This window comes from Salmo salar, chromosome ssa08, assembly GCF_905237065.1.
Source record: "Salmo salar chromosome ssa08, Ssal_v3.1, whole genome shotgun sequence".
NCBI classification, from domain to species: domain Eukaryota; kingdom Metazoa; phylum Chordata; class Actinopteri; order Salmoniformes; family Salmonidae; genus Salmo; species Salmo salar.
In genome coordinates, this window is record NC_059449.1 from 22,138,154 (window position 1) to 22,157,168 (window position 19,015).

At 42.4% G+C, this 19,015-nt stretch overlaps 1 protein-coding gene across 2 annotated transcripts in view; it reads right to left on the reverse strand.

Moving 5' to 3' along the window:
* LOC106598885 (interferon-induced very large GTPase 1) overlaps positions 1 to 19,015 on the reverse strand; it is a 157,144-nt gene that overhangs the window by 33,751 nt on the left and 104,378 nt on the right. Inside the window, exons 6-10 of one of the 2 annotated variants that reach the window (XM_045722991.1) lie at positions 17,495 to 17,596; positions 9,579 to 9,701; positions 7,985 to 8,288; positions 7,798 to 7,846; positions 7,300 to 7,569 (exon numbers count right to left, since the gene is read on the reverse strand). The exons of the other annotated variant lie outside the window; for it this stretch is intronic. Coding sequence (XP_045578947.1) covers positions 7,300 to 7,569; positions 7,798 to 7,846; positions 7,985 to 8,288; positions 9,579 to 9,701; positions 17,495 to 17,596 — 848 coding nt within the window. The remainder of the gene's footprint in view (positions 1 to 7,299; positions 7,570 to 7,797; positions 7,847 to 7,984; positions 8,289 to 9,578; positions 9,702 to 17,494; positions 17,597 to 19,015) is intronic. 2 annotated transcript variants of the gene reach the window in all.

The following is a 19,015-nucleotide window of genomic DNA, read 5'->3' on the forward strand; positions in this document are numbered from 1 at the left end:
GCTAGACAGCACAATGCAAAAACAAGATCCCACAATCTCAGGTGGGAAAAAGGGCTGCCTAAGTATGATCCCCAATCAGAGACAACGATAAACAGCTGCCTCGGATTGGGAACCATACTAGGCCAACAAAGAAATATAAACATAGATTTGCCCACCAAGTCACACCCTGACCTAACCAAATAGAGAATAAAACAGACGCGCTAAGGTCAGGGCGTGACAGTACCCCCCCCCAAAGGTGCGGACTCCTGAACCTATAGGGAGGGTTCGGGTGGGCATCTCATCTCGGTGGAGGCTCCGGTGCGGGATGCAGACCCCGCTCCGCTTGAGGCTCCCCCCCCCCCCTTCGGTGGTACCTCTGGTGCGGGGGTCGTCGCCGGTGACTCCGGACCGTAGATTGTCGTCGCGGACTCCGGACCGTAGATCACTGCTGGAGGAACCGAACCACCAGTCGTCGCCGGAGGCTCCGGCCTGGGAACCCTCACTGGAGGCTCCTGACCGGGGACCCTCGCTGGAGGCTCCTGACCGGGGACCCTCGCTGGAGGCTCCTGACCGGGGACCCTCGCTGGAGGCTCCGGACCGGGGACCCTCGCTGGAGGCCCCGGACCGGGGACCGTCGCTGCAGGCCCCGGACCGGGAACCGTCGCTGGAGGCCCCAGACCGCCGACCGTCGCTGGAGGCCCCAGACTGCGGACCGTCGCTGGAGGCTCCGGGCCGCCGACCGTCGCTGGAGGCTCCGGGCCGCAGACCGTCGCTGGAGGCTCTGGGCCGCAGACCGTCGCTGGAGGCTCCGGACCATGGATCTTCACTGGAGGCTTCGGGCCATGGATCATCACTGGAGGCTTCGGGCCATGGATCATCACTGGAGGCTTCGGGCCATGGATCATCACTGGAGGCTTCGGGCCATGGATCATCACTGGAGGCTTCGGGCCATGGATCATCACTGGAGGCTTCGGGCCATGGATCCTCACTGGAGGCTTCGGGCCATGGATCATCACTGGAGGCTTCGGGCCATGGCGCCTCACTGCAGGCTTCGGGCCATGGATCATCACTGGAGGCTTCGGGCCATGGATCATCACTGGAGGCTTCGGGCCATGGATCATCACTGCAGGCTTCGGGCCATGCATCACCACTGGAGGCTTCGGGCCATGGATCACCACTGGAGGCTTCGGGCCATGGATCACCACTGGAGGCTTGGTGCGTGGAGCAGGCACAGAACTTACCAGGCTGGAGAGACGCACTGGAGGCCGTGTGCGTGGAGCAGGCACAGGGCGTACCAGGGTGGAGAGACGCATGGAGGCCGGGTGCGTGGAGCAGGCACACAGGTCGTACCGGGCTTTGGAGACGCACTGGAGACCGGGTGCGCGGAGCTGGCACAGGATATACTGAGCCGTGGAAGCGCACTGGAGGTCTGGAGCATTGAGCTGGCACAACCCGTCCTGGCTGGATGCTCACTTTAGCCCGGCAAGTGCGGGACGCTGGCACAGGACACACTGGGCTGTGAAGGCGCACTGGCGACACAGTGCGTAGAGCCGGCACAGGATATCCTGGACCGAGGAGGCGTACTGGAGACCAGGAGCGCTGAGCCGGCACAACCCGTCCTGGCTGGATGCTCACTTTCGCACGGCAAGTGCGGGGAGCTGGCACCAAGCGCACCGGGCTTGAATGCGCACTGGAGACACAGTGCATATCACCGCATAACATGGTGCCTGAACGGTCACACGCTCCTTAAAGCGAGTGCGGGGAGTTGGCTGGTCTGAAACCTGGCTCCGCCAACCACCCCGTGTGCCCCCCCCCCAAAAAAAATAGATCGGTGTCGTCGTTGTTGCTCCCTCGCTGCTTCCGTCTGCTCCCAAGAAAGGCGATCCTTTCCGGCCAGGATTTCCTCCCAACTTCAAGATCATTTTCCGTCCAAGATATCCTCCCATGTCCAGGATGTCTGCTCCTCCTGGCCATGCTGCTTGGTCCGTTTGTGGTTGGGATCTTCTGTTACGCTCGTCGTTTGAATGAGGAGACCAAGGCGCAGCGTGGTAAGCGTACATCTTTCTTTATTCGATGAACACCAACAAAATAAAAAACCGAACGTAACGTTCTGCAGGACTAGACAGCACAATGAAAAAACAAGATCCCACAATCTCAGGTGGGAAAAGGGCTGCCTAAGTATGATCACCAATCAGAGACAACGATAAACAGCTGCCTCTGATTGGGAACCATACTAGGCCAACAAAGAAATATAAACATAGATTTGTCCACCCAAGTCACACCCTGACCTAACCAAATAGAGAAAAAAACAGACTCTCTAAGGTCAGGGCGTGACATTGTGAGACGAAACAATATGTCCTCGTGAATAGCATCCCCCAATACGTAGCGAACAAAAGTCAGAACTAACATCCATTTGGAGAGCATAAATTGGGGAGTTTTTGAGTCGTTCAGTCAGTTTCCTCATGATTGCTAGATATAGAAAATTAATGATTTGTTTCACAATGTTATCTGACAATGGTATTGATGTGAGTTTCTGTGCCTCTGCCTCCCCACACCATACAGTGTGTTTTCACCATATCAATTGCGGCCGGTAATATCAAAGTCTGAAGTAGTGTTTGGTGTCATAGCTTAGTGGGCCTAGCCATTCAACGTGGGAAAGATTCATGTGCAATGGTCAAGTGTTGCCTTTTCCCACAAAGGGCCCTCTCTGGTTCAATTTGATCTTTTAGATTTGAAACATTTTATTTCAATTTTTAAGCTTAACCACATTACAATGCTTGAGATACAAAAACGGCATTGTAAAATATTTATATATATATATTTATATATATATATATATACTGGTACTATATATATATATAGTACCAGTCAAAAAGATTGGTACCAGTCAAAAGATTGGAAAACCTACTCATTCATAGGATTTTCTATATTTGTACTACAGTATTTTCTACATTGTAGAATAATACTGAAGACATCAAAACTATGAGATAACACATATGGAATCATGTAGTAACCAGCGTAAAACAAATCAAAACACATTTTATATTTGAGATTCTTCAAAGTAACCACTCTTTGCCTAGATGACAGCTTTGCACACTCTTGGCATTCTCTCAACTAGCTTCATGAGGTAGTCACCTGGAATGAATTTCAATTAACAGGTGTGCCTTGTTAAAAGTTAATTTGTGAAATGTCTTTCCTTCTTAATGTGTTTGAGCCAATCAGTTGTGTGGTGAGGTATGGGTGGTATACAGAAGATATACCTATTTGGTAAAAGACCAAGTCCATATTATGGCAAGAACAGCTCAAATTAGCAAAAAGAAATGACAGCCCATCATTACTTTAAGACATGAAGGTCAGTCAATCCGGAAAATGTCAATAACTTAGAAAGTTTCTTAAAGTGCAGACGCAAAAACCATCAAGAACTATGATGAAACTGGCTCTCATGAGGACCGCCTCAGGAAAGAAAGACCCAGAGTTACCTCTGCTGCAGAGGATATGTTCATTAGAGTTAACTGCACCTCAGATTGCAGTCCAAGTAAATGCTTCACAGAGTTCAAGTAACTGACACATCACAACATCAACTGTTCAGAGAAGACTGCGTGAATCAGGCCTTCATGGTCAAATTGCTGCAAAGAAACCACTACTAAAGGACACCAATAAGAAGAAGAGACTTGCTTGTGCTAAGAAACACAAGCAATGGACATTAGACCGGTGGAAATCTGATGAGTCCAAAATTGAGATTTTTGGTTCCGACCGCTGTGTCTTTGTGAGACGCAGAGTAGGTGAACGGATGATCTCCGCATGTGTGGTTCCCACCATGAAGCATGCATGTGGTGTCCACTTACCCAGCATGGCTACCACAGCATTCTGCAGCTATACGCCATCCAAATCTGGTTTATCATTAGTTTTTCAACAAGACAATGACCCAAAACACACCTCCAGGCTGTGTAAGGGCTATTTGACCTAGGAAGGTGATGGAGTGCTATATCAGATGACCTGGCCTCCACAATCACCCGACCTCAACCCAATTGAGATGGTTTGGGATGAGTTGGACTGCAGAGTGAAAAAAAAAGCAGCCAAGTACTCAGCATATGTGGGAATTCCTTCAAGACTGTTTGAAAAGCATTCCTCATTAAGCTGGTTGAGAGAATGCTAAGAGTGTGCAAAGCTGTCATCAAGGCAAAGGGTGGCTACTTCTTTCTGAGTTCCCAGTTGTCTTGAAAGCATCATAAATCCAGACTTTGATGACAAAGTTTGATGACAAAATTTGCCCACAAGGACCGCCGCGCCACATTCCTGTTCAAGTGAGCACAGCACAACAAGGTAAGTCCAAAAATGTCTTGTATACTGTTGTATAAATGATGTAATATGCCAGGGATATGTATACTTTAGCTAAGAAAGTAATACTAAGTGTATATTGTGTAGTAAGCTGTTAGTAGACCATGTGCCTAACCCTAATAATTTGGTCCCTTTCCCCCTCATAACTTAGCATACTGTTCTGACTTGGTGGTGCACATGTAGCCTGTAGCCTGTAGCCTGTTTTAGAGAAATGATCTTATCGATTAGTGTAAGAGCTTTCATTTTCTGCTTATATGCCCTCTTTATTTATCCTTCAGTTCTGACTTGGTGTACAGGGAGAATACTGTAAGAACAGCCCATGTTCTGAATTCTGTCGCTGTACATTTCAAAAGTGCTGAACAAATAGTTATTATATTGACTACGTCTGTCTTAGCTCGCTCATTAATGTCTTAATCGAAATTACGGATTGCCTTTTATCCGCTCATCATTCCCTTATGCCATAGTTTGTACAACTCAAATGTCAGTAGAAATCACATTTGTTTAAGCAAGTCAGCCATATCAGCTATCTTTTTTAAAAAGGCAGTAAATGACACTGAATGAACTGTTTCACTGCCAGACAAGCCTCCACTGATAGCCAGTTGTAGCAGTGGTAAGGAGGGGCTTTATGGTTCTGAAAAAATCTCTGCTGTTGGGACAGCTTTATGTAGGCCCTAGCAGTTTGTGGGCACTGTTTGTTATAGTGCAATTCATGTATTGTTTAGCGTTGAGTTGTGTAGTGGCTTTGCTGGCATGCATCTAAAAAAAATATTTTGATTACGCCCCACAAAGATTTGCATGCTAAAATCACCACTGTACAGGAGGAAAAGTAGAATAGTAATTTAAAAGTAGTAACACTGCTGCACTACTGCAAAATTGTTGCCTTTACGCAAAGAAAACACTGCTGTAACACTGTAACACTGCTGCACTACTGCAAAATTGTTGCCGTTACGCTAAAAATATATATATAAATTAAAAGAATGCTGTGATTATAAATACTCTCCACAATAACAAGTGTTTTACACTGTACTTTGGATGAAGTTAAAGCAAACAGAGGCAGGAATGGAATAAAGCATAAATTCAGATATTACAGTACGGTGCATTCGGAGAGTATTCAGACCCCTTGACTTTTTCCACATTTTGTTACGTAACAGCCTTATTCTAAAATGGATTAAATTTATTTTTCCATTCATCAATATACACATAATACCCTATAACAACAAATTGAAAACAGTTTTTTTCAAATAAATTTTAATCTTTATTTACATAACTATTTAGACCGTAAAAGTCTGTTTTTGCTTTGTCATTATGGGGTATTGTGGGTAGATTGATGAGGGGAAAAAACGACTTAATACCTTTTAGAATAAGGAAAGGATGTAATGTAATGAAATGTGGAAAAAGTCAAGTGGTCTGAATACTTTCCGAATGTACTGTCTGTCCTGGGATTTCCAATGATCTTAAGTGTAGAAGAACCATTTTCCAGCACAGTACAGACAGTGACAGAGTACTGAGTACCACATTGCAGGTCAGAGAGAGTGATGCTGGGTGAAGATGTGGTAGTGATGTGTGGTTCTGTCCCTGGACAGTGGTAGGAGATCTGGTAATGATGTTGCGTTTGGTCCAATCCTGGTGGCTGGCTCCAGCTAACAGCAGCTGATGTGGTGTCCACTGAGTCAACTGTCAGCTCTACCGGGACAGAGATAACTAGGGGAGGGGTTTAATATAGTTAATAATAGCTGATCATTTGTAGCCCTGTTGACTTCCATTCTACTGTTTCTATTCCTTTATAGGATAATATCCGACTACTACTTAGAGTCACTACTCACTACTACTATAACACTAGGCTCTATCAATTACAATTATAAACACTACTTTTATCACACTAGCCTACATGTTATAACACTAGGGTCTATCAATTACAATTATAAACACTACTACTATCACACTAGCCTACATGTTATAACACTAGGCTCTATCAAATACAATTATAAACACTACTTCTATTACACTAGCCTACATGTTATAACACTAGGCTCTACCAATTACAATTATAAACACTACTTCTATCACACTAGCCTACATGTTATAACACTAGGCTCTACCAATTACAATTATAAACACTACTTCTATTACACTAGCCTACATGTTATAACATTTACATTACATTTTAGTCATTTAGCAGACACTCTTATCCAGAGTGACTTACAGTAGTGAATGCATACATTTTTTTATTTATTTTTTTTTTTTTTTCAAACTGATCCCCCGTGGGAATCGAACCCACAACCCTGGCATTGCAAACACCATGCTCTACCAACTGAGCCACACGGGACCACGTGTGGCTCAGCCACTTCTATTACACTAGCCTACATGTTATAACACTAGGCTCTAACAATTACAATTATAAACACTACTTCTACAACACTAGGCTCTATCAGTTACAATTATAAACTTCTTAGACTACCATACAAATACTTTTAGACAGCTGAAACAAGCACACAATTTCTCTTCAGGAAAAAGGTTCAGTCTAGTTCAGATTTGTCCAATTCCGCACCCCAGAAGTGAAGTGAGTCGGTATGATGCTTATTGTACAGACGGTTGTAGAGAGAGGTTTGCTCTGTTCCCCATTGTTCAACACAGTTGAGACACTGATGGTGTACTGAGTACCAGGTAGCAGGCCAGAGAGAGTTCTGTAGGAGTCCTCAGTATTGGCTGAGCGGGTCTCTGATCCCGGGCTGCAGTAGGATATGAGGAAGCTCTGTGGGACTTCCTCCATTCCTACAGCCTTGGACCAACTGACAGTGAATTAGGTCGCTCCAGACTGGTTTATTTGTAAGTCCCTGGGTGCTGGGACCACTAAAAATAAATATAATATGTTTTATGAAACTAACAATAGAATAGGCCTATAGCTAATGTCTTGTTCGGACATCACATGAAAAACTACATCCTTAGAAGCAAATAACCAAAGATCAACTCAAGTTACTTTACCAGTATATACAGATGCTGAGACCCATCTGCTTTGTCTGCCATCTTCTCCCTCTGTAGCCACACTGAACTGGTACTTTTTACCAGGCTGGAGTCCATCTATTTCAACATTACACCCATCTTCCACCCTCAGGCTCCTCTCTTCTCCATCATATCCCCAGGTCACTCTGAACTTCTGTGCTCCCGTCAGTCCGTCAGCAGAACCCCAGCTCAGAGACACAGAGTCTGACGTCACTGACGAGAACTGGATCTCACCAGGAGGGGGCAGCACTTCTAAAGAAATAATTGTAAGATAAAAAATAATTACTTTAATTGCACTGACATACACTAAAAGGAAAACTACATATTAATCAAATAAGCATTACGGAATAAGAATGATTAATCTAAACAAATTCATCTTCCTCTTTTAATGGTATTAAAATTGTATGTATGTTGTTGAACACAATGTGAAGGTCTCAAAATACATTGTTCGGGTAATGTATTTCTTGATTGTACACCTACCGTCAACTGAGGCCAGCCTTAGTCTTTGACATTGATCTCTATCAAAAGTCTTGAAAACAGAGTAAGAAGCCATTATTTTGATGAAAAACACAGTTGTTTCTTTGCAGAACATACATGAAAAAGCTTGTATGACTATGAACATCATTATTATCAAATGTAATATCTTCTTTAAATACCATCTACCTACCTGTCTTCCAGCTTGTTTTATCTCATCATAGACTATATCATGTCCTTCATGTTCTGATACTTCACACAGACTGCAGATCAGCTTCTGGTCTGTCCTGCAGAACACCTCCAGAGCTCTGTGGTGTTCCTGACAGAGTCTCTCCTCCAGGTCTCCAGTCACCTCCACCAGGGTGTGTCTCTGTAGTTTAGGTACTGTGTAGTGCTTCTTAACGTGGGTCCCACAGTAGGAGAGAGTGCAGGTCTGACAGAACTTCACAGCTTTGACCTCACAGACATCACAGACCACCTCTTCTGGCCTGATGATGCTAAGAGGAAAACAAGTATTTACTTTATATACAAGTCAAACATGTACACTATATATACAAAAGTATGTGGACAACCCTTCAAATTTGTGAATTTGGCTATTTCAGCCACACCCGTTGCTGACATGTGTATAAAATCTAGCACACAGCCAATGCAATCTCCATTGACAAAACTTGGCAGTAGAATGGCCTTACTGAAGAGCTAAGTGACTTTCAACGTGTCACCCTCATAGGATGCCACCTTTCCAACAAGTTAGTTCATCAAATTTCTGCCCCGGTCAACTCTAAGTGCTGTTATTGTGAAGTGGAAACGTCTAGGAGCAACAGTGGCTCAGCTGCGAAGTGGTAGGCCACACAAGCTCACAGAAAGGGAACGCTGAGTGCTGAAGTGTGTAGTGCATAAAAATTGCCTGTCCTCGGTTGCACACTCACAACAGAGTTCCAAACTGCCTCTGGAAGCAACGTCAGCACAAGAACTGTTCATCGGGAGCTTCATGAAATGGGTTTCCATAACAGAGCAGACACACACAACCCTAAGATCACCATGCGCAATGCCCAGCGTTGGCTGGAGTGGTGTAAAGCTCACTGCCATTGGACTCTGGAGCAGTGGAAATGTGTTCTCTGGAGTGATGAATCACGATTTACCATCTGGCAGTCCGACGGACAAATCTGGGTTTCGCGGATGCTAGGAGAACGCAACCTGCCCCAATGCATAGTGCCAACTGTGAAGTTTGGTGGAGGAGGAATAATAGTCTGGGGCTGTTTTTCATGGTTCAGGCTAGGCCCCTTAGTTCCGGTTAAACGCGACAGCATACAATTACATTTTAGACAATTCTGTGCTTCCAACTTTGTGGCAACAGTTTGAGGAAGGCCCTTTCCTGTTTCAGCATGACAATGGCCCTGTGCACAAAGTGAAGTCCATACAGAAATTATTTGTCTAGATCAGTGTGGAAGAACTTGACTAGCCTGCACAGAGCCCTGACCTCAACCCCATCAATCACCTTTGGAAAGAACGCCAATTGCAAGCCTGGCCTAATCGCCCAACATCAGTCCCGGACCTCACTAATGCTCTTGAGGCTGAATGGAAGCAAGTTCCCGCGGCAATGTTCCAACGTCTAGTGGATAGCCTTCCCAGAAAAGTGGAGGCTGTTATAGAAGCAAAGGGGGGACCAACTCCATAGTAAGGCCCATGATTTTGGAATGAGATGTTCGACGAGCAGGTGTCCACATACTTTTGGTCATGTAGTGTATGTCATACAACTCCATGTAATATTGCATGTGTTGCTGGTTTACCTTTCATCCTTGGTTTGGTCTCCATCATCACTTGGGTCTATGCTCAAATTCACTGACTGGTCAATGTGGTCACTCATAGACATATGACTAGCTGTACATAGCTGTAGATGCTTCAAATTGTTCCTGTGAACAAAGAAATATGCTCAAAGTTTTCACAATTGATGTGGCAGGGCTGTTGTTGAATCCTAACTACTACTATCTCACACAACTTCTCCATGGTCACCGTGGCGTGTATTTATGGATGCTTCCCCCAAAAGGTACTAAAAATACAAATATATATCAAATAATGTATCTTTAGTCTATCTGTGTTTCATAATTGTCCTTCAATTCGCAAGACGCTGAATGTATCTCATTGGAGAAAGCATCTGAGCGAGAGAAACAGCGCCCCTCTGTCTCTCTATGTGTAGCCAATCAATCTGATTCTGTCTGGTCAAAAAGAGTATGACATTGTTGCCGCCCCGTAGCATTGAACGCAAGGGAAGCCAGCAAGCATTTGGCCTGCCTTGATAATTTTTTTTAACAATAATAGCCAATCAGCATTGAGCTAAACTGAGTGAGCTCAGCTGTGAGTGGTCCTGGCACACCCAAAAAACAGTGTGAAGTGAAGCCAGTTTGGATTTGGCTTTATACCAATCACATCACATCAAGCCAAACGTAATTTGACAGAAAAAAAATGGAATTGTTGCCTACGACAACAACAACTGAAAGTGTGTAATGTATGACTGAGTCATAGAGGAGGACAGAGAGGAGGATGGCATTGGTTTTTCGCTACAAGTAGGATGAGAAATGTTTTTTCTACTTACTCACACAAACAGACAGAAATCAGTACCATGGACAGCCACGTGATATTAAGTTTACGTGGATTGGACTAAATAGTTTTTTAAATCTTTTAGTTGTCACTGTAGTAAACTAAGCATAGGTCATTTGATGTTGAAATTTTGATGTTGAAATGGTGCTGGATAGTGTAGGCAGCTCCTGTTGTTGTCTTTGAGACTTGCGGTAACCTATTTAATATATTTTAAGGCTGTAACATAACGAAAATGTGGAAAATACCTTCCGAATGCACTCTATCACGGTGGCAAGGCATATGAACTAACAGGAAATAGAGCAAACAACGCCATTATTACAACACATAGATTGTAATTGTAACATACATTTTTTTCCTGGCTCATCTTCCCCAGTGGTTTTACACACATACCACTACTGCTCGAACGGTTCAAGAATTGCCTTCACGAAAGGCTTGCCCTACTCTTGTGGGGGGTTAGAAAACAAGCAGAAGACACATTTTCTTGTCTTCTTATGTGGAGTGGGGAACAAATATGGACTACTTAAAGCTACAATATGTAACTTTTTGGGCGACCTGACCAGATATTTTATTCCCGTTGAAAGCAAGTCTAAGAAGCAGTAGATCTGTTCTATGTGTGACATTTCTATGCATTCTGAAGTTTTGTATATTTTACTTTCGGTTTTGTACAACAGCTTCAAACAGCTGAATATACAATATTTTTGGTTATGGGAAAGTTATTTCACAGTGGTTTAGATGGTACAATGATTCTCTACACAATGACTGCTTGTTTTGTCCCAAACTGAAATCAGGCAAAATATTAGAATTTTAGCAACCAGGAAATGGCAGAGTGATTTCTGAATAGTGCATCTTTAATGTGGTGATGCCATTTTGCACCCCGTGCGTTGTTACTTTAATCAGAGACACTTGCTGATCAATTAACAATTTTCTCAACCAATGAGTAGTTACAAAAGGTTTTCAGAGAAAAGAGATGGATCTAGTGGAGAACGAAGGATAGGAAATGAGAGGACATGCATGTAAAAGACCATTTAACGTGAGTTACAGAGTCAAGAAGTGTATTTTGAGCTGAGAGGTAAATTAAAGTGGGACTGACAGCGTTTTAGGAACATGAAATCTGGTTAATACCTCTTCACATACACCCCAGGAAGAATATTACTTTTTTTACATTTTCTGACAAGCAAACACTTATATATGGCAATTTTCACATTTTCATAAATTCATAGAATGCTTAGGAATGACATGTAGTAAGACATTTGTGAAAATTATTTTGGAAGAGTGGGAAAGCGGCCGTGCGTTTGGACAATTAAGACGGTAGTAAATAAAACATCCGTCTTGTTGTCCATAGATTGTATATATAAATAGAAAAAGCCATCGATCACGTGACACCATTCATTCCTATGTGAAATCTCATTGGCGCATTTGAAGGTCAGGAAGTGTCGTTTATGCATGTCACCATCTTGCTTATGTCTGCGGTCCAAACACTTGAAAGACACCCTATCCCCTCATCCCTCAAATTAAGTGGACACTTCTGATGACGTATCATAATGTCTGACGAGTATACACTTGCAGGGCAAGGGGTGAGGAAGGAAGGAATTATTTTTAAATGGACCACCCTTGGCCGGAAATTTGTCACTTGTGTTTTCAGCCACCGGTAGCTTGTGGGCACTTTATATGCGCTACATTCAATTATGAGTGCATGTCTACTTATATTAAATATATAAGTATTAATATACACCTACTGTATGATAGCTAGCAAATGAATTAGCTAACTAATGTTAGCCTGCCCATCTGGAACTTCTGAAGAAGGAAAATGTTTTATTTCTACAATTTCCTGAATATGACCAAACAAAAACATATTTACTTTTTACGTAGTAGCAAAATTTCTAACTTATTTGCATTCATTTTTACTTACACTTGTATGTTGACTTCTCCATTGATGTTGTTTTAAAGTTTTAGCAGACTTTTCTTAGCAGATGTACAATCTTCACATATTGAATTATGGGGAGTTTCAGGCCCCAGAGTGAACATAATTGTACACTCGCAAAGCTGACTAAAAATGAGGGCTGAGGGGCTTATGTTGCAAACTTCCCTTGCTTGGCTAGTCATTTGGACCACCCTCCAAGATGGCGACGGGGATTCCCCCAAGGGCATAAGGCGAGGGTAAGTGGACGAGGGGTGTGTCTTTTAAGTGTTTGGACAGCAACCATTGTCATAGGCTACACATTTGTGTGGGATGCTATGGCGCGAGTCGTGAGACAAATTTAGGCACGAGTGAAATAACTTCTCAGTCTTCTTCACACCAATGGGGGAGGGGAAATCAAGTATCATCACCACTAGCGATATGGAAGGTAATTACTTGTGTGTGCAGATGTCCAACTCAAATTCATGGCTCTTGTTCATCATTCATGCTATAGTATTGGAAGCTAGGCTCTGTTAGCTAACCCTCTTCTAGCATAAGCCTAGTTGACATGAAAATATTAAAAGTGAAGGTCATAATTTAATTACATGACAGACTTACCAAAAAAAAGACCATGATCCTCCTTGGAATAGTTAAATCCTGAACAATATTGCTATCAGAACTGAACTGTATCCAAAGGAAGAACAAACAAATCTAAAAAACAAACACTGGAAAGTTGCGTGATCAGAAACCAGAAAAAAAACTGTGATAACTTTTATATCAGCCTGTAGGGAGGGAGGAGACTTGAACATCTTTCCCATGGAGTGCAATGACCATATAAGGTCCTCTCTCTGGTTCTTTACACAGAATTGTTATGTCAAAATTAGCTGCCGGTAGCAAATAAATGTATACTCATAAATTTGTCTGTTTTAGATTTTAAAGTAATCGGTTCGAAAACATACATATGGTGAAATAGGAGCAAATATTGGTACATGATTGTGTTGGGGGAAAACATTGTATCTCCACGAATATTAACCACGAAGATCGCCATACTCCCATTGACTATAATGGTGGATCCTGTTTTCTGTAAACAGTTGCCTGCAGTACCGCAGTTAACCTTGAACTTCAAATCCTCAATGCGAGGGGGCAGTTGTTCTCCCCTGGTCTGGTCCAGTACTGTAGTCTACGCAGACCGGTGTGCCATAGCCAATCAGAGCTTTACAGTAGGCCTTTATGCAAATAAGCCTTTTCACACACAGGCCTGCCATCATTCGCTTTGAATTGGTCTGTGGCTGCAGTCCAAACACGTTGTTTGTACCCCCATAGCCATTGCGCTATCCACTTTCCCTCGGGGGAATACCTGTCAAAACCGGATGCAGTTTGATTGCCATCTTAAGTGGAGATCAATTCACTAATGTTGCCCCCTCGACCCACAATTTAGCTCAAGGGAGCGAGTGAACAACTTTGGTCACTTGCGGGGTTGATATGACCCACAATTCAATACAAACTGTAGTCACATGTTAAACTCTGGTGGCCGTGAAGTGTCAAATGTAATCAACAAGGCTGCATTTTCGGCATGTCAAATAAGTATGAAGCTAGCTTGCAAAAAAATATACAGTTGAAGTCAGAAGTTTACATACACTTAGGTTGGAGTCATTAAAACTCATTTTTCAACCACTCCACAAATTTCTTGTTAACTTCTCTAGGGTAGGGGGCAGTATTTTGACGCCCGGATGAAAGGCGTGCCCGTAGTAAACTGCCTGCTACTCAGGCTCAGAAGGTAGGATATGCAGATTATTAGTAGATTTGGATAGACAACACTCTGAAGTTTCTAACACTGTTTGAATGATGTCTGTGAGTATAACAGAACTCATATGGCAGGCAAAAACCTGAGAAACATACAACCAGGAAGTGTGGAAATCTGAGGTTTGTAGTTTTTCAAGTGATTGACTATACAGTATACAGTGACTTAGGGTTCATTTTGCACTTCCTAAGGCTTCCACTAGATGTCAACAGTCTTTAGAACGTTGTTTCATGCTTCTACTGTGAATATGGAGAGAAAAAGAGCTCCAGGAGTCAGATGACTGAGAGAATGACATGAGTTCAGTGGCGCGCGCTCACGTGAGAGTTAGCTGTGTTCCTTTTCTTTTTTGAAGACGTTGGAATCGTCCGGTTGTAATATTATGGAAGATTTATATTAAAAACATCCTAAAGATTGATGCTATACATCGTTTGACATATTTCTACGAATGTAAATATAACTTTTTTAGACTTTTCGTCATGACATTTTGCGCGCGCTTCCTGCATTTGGAGTAGTGGACTGAACGCGCGAACAAAAAGGAGGTTTTTGGACATAAGTGATGAACATTATTGAAAAAAACAAACATTTATTGTGGACCTGGGATTCCTGGGAGTGCATTCTGATAAAGATCATCAAAGGTAAGTGAATATTTATAATATTATTTCTGAGTTTTGTTGACTCCACAAAATGGCGGGTTTGGTTTCGTGTCTGAACGTTGTACTCAGATTATTGCAAAGTGTGCTTTCGCTGTAAAGTTTTTTTGAAATCTGACACAGCGGTTGCATTAACCTCTCTGGGCCAGTGGGACGCTTGCGTCCCACCTACTCAACAGCCAGTGTAATCCCGTGGCGCGATTTTCAAATACCTTAGAAATGCTATTACTTAAATTTCTCAAACATATGACTATTTTACACCATTTTAAAGACAAGACTCTCGTTAATCTAACTACACTGTCCGATTTCAAAAAGGCTTTACAACGAAAGCAAAACATTAGATTATGTCAGCAGAGTACCCAGCCAGAAATAATCAGACACCCATTTTTCAAGCTAGCATATAATGTCACATAAACCCAAACCACAGCTAAATGCAGCACTAACCTTTGATGATCTTCATCAGATGACAATCCTAGGACATTATGTTATACAATACATGCATGTTTTGTTCAATTAAGTTCATATTTATATCAAAAACCAGCTTTTTACATTAGCATGTGACTAGCATGTGACTAGCATTCCCACCGAACACTTCCGGTGAATTTACTAAATTACTCACGATAAACGTTCACAAAAAACATAACAATTATTTTAAGAATTATAGATACAGAACTCCTTTATGCACTCGCTATGTCCAATTTTAAAATAGCTTTTCGGTGAAAGCACATTTTGCAATATTCTGAGTAGATAGCTCGCCACCACAGGCTAGCTATTTTGACACCCACCAAGTGTGGTACTCACCAAACTCCGATTTACTATTAGAAAAGTTTGATTACCTTTGCTGTTCTTCGTCAGAATGCACTCCCAGGACTTCTACTTCAATAACAAATGTTGGTTTGGTTCAAAATAATCCATAGTTATATCCAAATAGCGGCGTTTTGTTCGTGCGTTCAAGACACTATCCGAAGGGTAAAGAAGGGTGACGCGCCCGGCGCGTTTCATGACAAAAAAAATTCAAAATATTCCATTACCGTACTTTGAAGCATGTCAAACGCTGTTTAAAATCAATTTTTATGCTATTTTTCTCATAAAAAAGCGCTAATATTCCGACTACATTTTAGCTACTTTGCAACTACAAGCATGTCAGATAACCTTAACCCTTTAACCTAGCTCCTAACCCTAACCTCTAGCCTAGCTAACATTAGCCACCTATCTAATGTTAGCGGCAGCCACCTAGCTACCTACTGTAGCGACAACAAATTGGAATTTGTAATATATTAAGCATATCATATGAATTGCAATTCGTAACGGACCACACAAAATGGATGATGTACACCCACAAATTAATACCTACCATTCGAAACATAACATATAACACTAAATGGAGTGTCTCGGATTTACGTAAAGAATAATACAAAGTACTCTGAGACCACGTTGCCTAACCTGCCACATTAGTTATCCTAACCTGCCACATTAGTTATCCTAACCTGCTATGTAAACAATTCATCTGTGTCGAGAAACCATCAGTCTCAATACACCGAAACTGACCAATAGAAGACACCAATGGGCATTTTCTGTTATCAAGAAACTCCCTGAATTGCGGTCACAATGCGTACACAGATAGCTAGGTTAATTTTAGCCACAGCTAGCCAGTGGTTGTAAGCTTGTAACACTAACGTCATGGTGCATGCAAACAACTCACTTGTGAAAATACACTCATTGAAAATATCCTGTGTGAGCTCCATCTAGCTACCGCAAATGTTTACACCTTGACATGAATGGATAGGCCTCTGGAAGGATGTCCCAACTTCGCCTTTTCCTCTCTGCCAAACTGACGTTGGCTTTAGTACAGACGTGTATGCTGGAACATTGGTACATTGTGGGAGGCAACCTGTCTGTCTACAGAGACTACTCTGCTTGTGCCAAGTCATTTTGAATGAAAGGTAACCTGTAACTGGTTTGGTTCTGGTATATTAACTGGAAAGTGTTAACTCCAAAACATGTCGGCCACGAGTGGGTGGGACTTTTAATGTTGAATTCAAATTATTTGTGAGTTCATGTTGAAGTCTGAATTGATCCCTAGTTGAATGAAATACCCTTAAAGTAAAATGGAATGGCTGGGTTGCTAAAATCATTGTGTGCCTCCTCACGATAGCAAAGACAACTTTACAATTTTTTGCTCCCAATACTGCCGCTTCCCTCTGTTGTGTGTGTGTCTGTGTTAAATTGGGAGAGTTAAGTGTTCAAGTTCAATTTATTTTTGGTCATTTTGGGATACAATGTTAATGCCATTCTTGTAAATGTTCTGTGAAATATCACCACAACTTAGCAACCACTGTTGCTTGTACTTTAGCTGTCACCTTGATTAACTGGCTACACTAGTTAGCTAGCACTTTCCTCGCCCTGATGTTAATAGAACTATTCAATGGTGGGTGAACCTCCACAAAGGACACTGTGACCCGACTTGCTGTGTATGCTCTCCACACTGAATAGACTGTATCCTGGTGACATCCAGATGGTTAACAATACCAATATTACAATATTTCTCATGAAGTCTGCTATCCTACTTGGAGAAAAAAACTTTGAGGAAAACAGTTAGCCAAGACACCACCGACAGTGACACGGTCTTTGATCCTGTCTCAGCTCGCCTGTCTCACAGCATGTGTAACACATGTACAGAACGTGATCTTTTTTGGCTCTGGATAGGAAAATTCTGATAAGTTCTCGCAGCCTCTTCTTAAATAAAATGTATGATCTTACTTCTCTTTTTGAGCTGAGTCCTCCTCATCCGTATCCATTGACTGATGACTATTTGCTGATGCATCACTCAGAGTCGGTGACTCTGCACTCTCCAGAAGGACACTGAAAGTAGAGTAATTCATAACTTTGAGGAGTAGAAGCATCAGAAGTCAACCAATTAGTATTGATATCAACTTCAAGAAAATGTCATAAAGTAGGTGCATATTTGACCGGCAGATTTGGTTAGGATTAGGCCTTAGAGATCGAAATTGGTTAAGTTTAGGATCAAGGTTAGGTTTTTTGACCAAGAAGGAGAGTGATGGAGTGCTACTTCAGATGACTTGGCCTCCACAATCCCCCGACCTCAAACCAATTGAGATGGTTTGGGATGAGTTGCACCACAGTGTGAAGGAAAATCACCCAAAAGAGTGCTCAGCATATGTGGGAACTCCTTCAAGACTGTTGGAAAAGTATTCCAGGTGACTACCTCATGAAGCTGGTTGAGAGAATGCCAAGAGTGTGCAGAGCTGTCATCAAAGCAAAGGGTAGCTACTTTGAAGAACCTCAAATATAAAATATATTATGATTTGTTTAACACTTTTTTGGTTACTACATGATTCCATGTGTTATTTCATAGTTGTGATGTCTTCACTATTATTAAACAATGTAGAAAATTGTCAAAATAAAGAAAAACCCTTGAATGAGTATGTGTGTCCAAACTTTTGACTGGTACTGTATATATAAAGAAATTGTGCGTATTTTAATTTCCATAATTAACTAATAATATGTGTAATAATGTAGGCAGTTCAGGAGAAGGATTGTTACCTATATCCAGGATTGCCATTACAAAAATCTAATTTTTGGCAAGCAATTATTATTTTAGCAAACAATTATTTGGATTCATCCTATAATTGTCTCTAACTCATTACCCCATTGCAACCGATGTGGGATACACACACACACACACACACAATCATACACACTCAACCTTTTTCCCCCACAAACAACCACAAGCTCAGATGTTCAACAGTTATTCCATCCCCGAGCCCAACTCAAGAAAGGACTTAATGTGTGAATGCATATACAGTTGCGTCTGTTTGAGAAGGCATGCAAAATGTTGCAAAAACTGGCAAAAATTTAAAGATTTGATTAACCAACGTCAAGTCCTAGCTGATGGACATCAGATCCACTCCCTTCCCATGAAACTCACATACTCTGGTCACCCGTTGTAACCGTTTCCCAAGCATCTTTGTGCAGTCAGACCTCTGATTATTTTGTGCCAACAGGGCCACAATAATTTGCCCCCTCTCTAATTGTCCGAGTGTGAACCCCTCCCCATGGGTTATTGCAGCTAGTGTTGCCAACACTGCCACTACCTGGGTGGGGGCACCCCACCGGAATCCCCACCGGCTAGGTACAAGGTTGTCAAGGTTCTCAATAGCAGCTTTGAGAAATTCCTTATATATTATGCTCACCCATCAGGGGGCTTTGGCTTTGTTGGACCAACCCTGCCAGGCAGGCTCAGAGTCTTGAGGGGGCAGT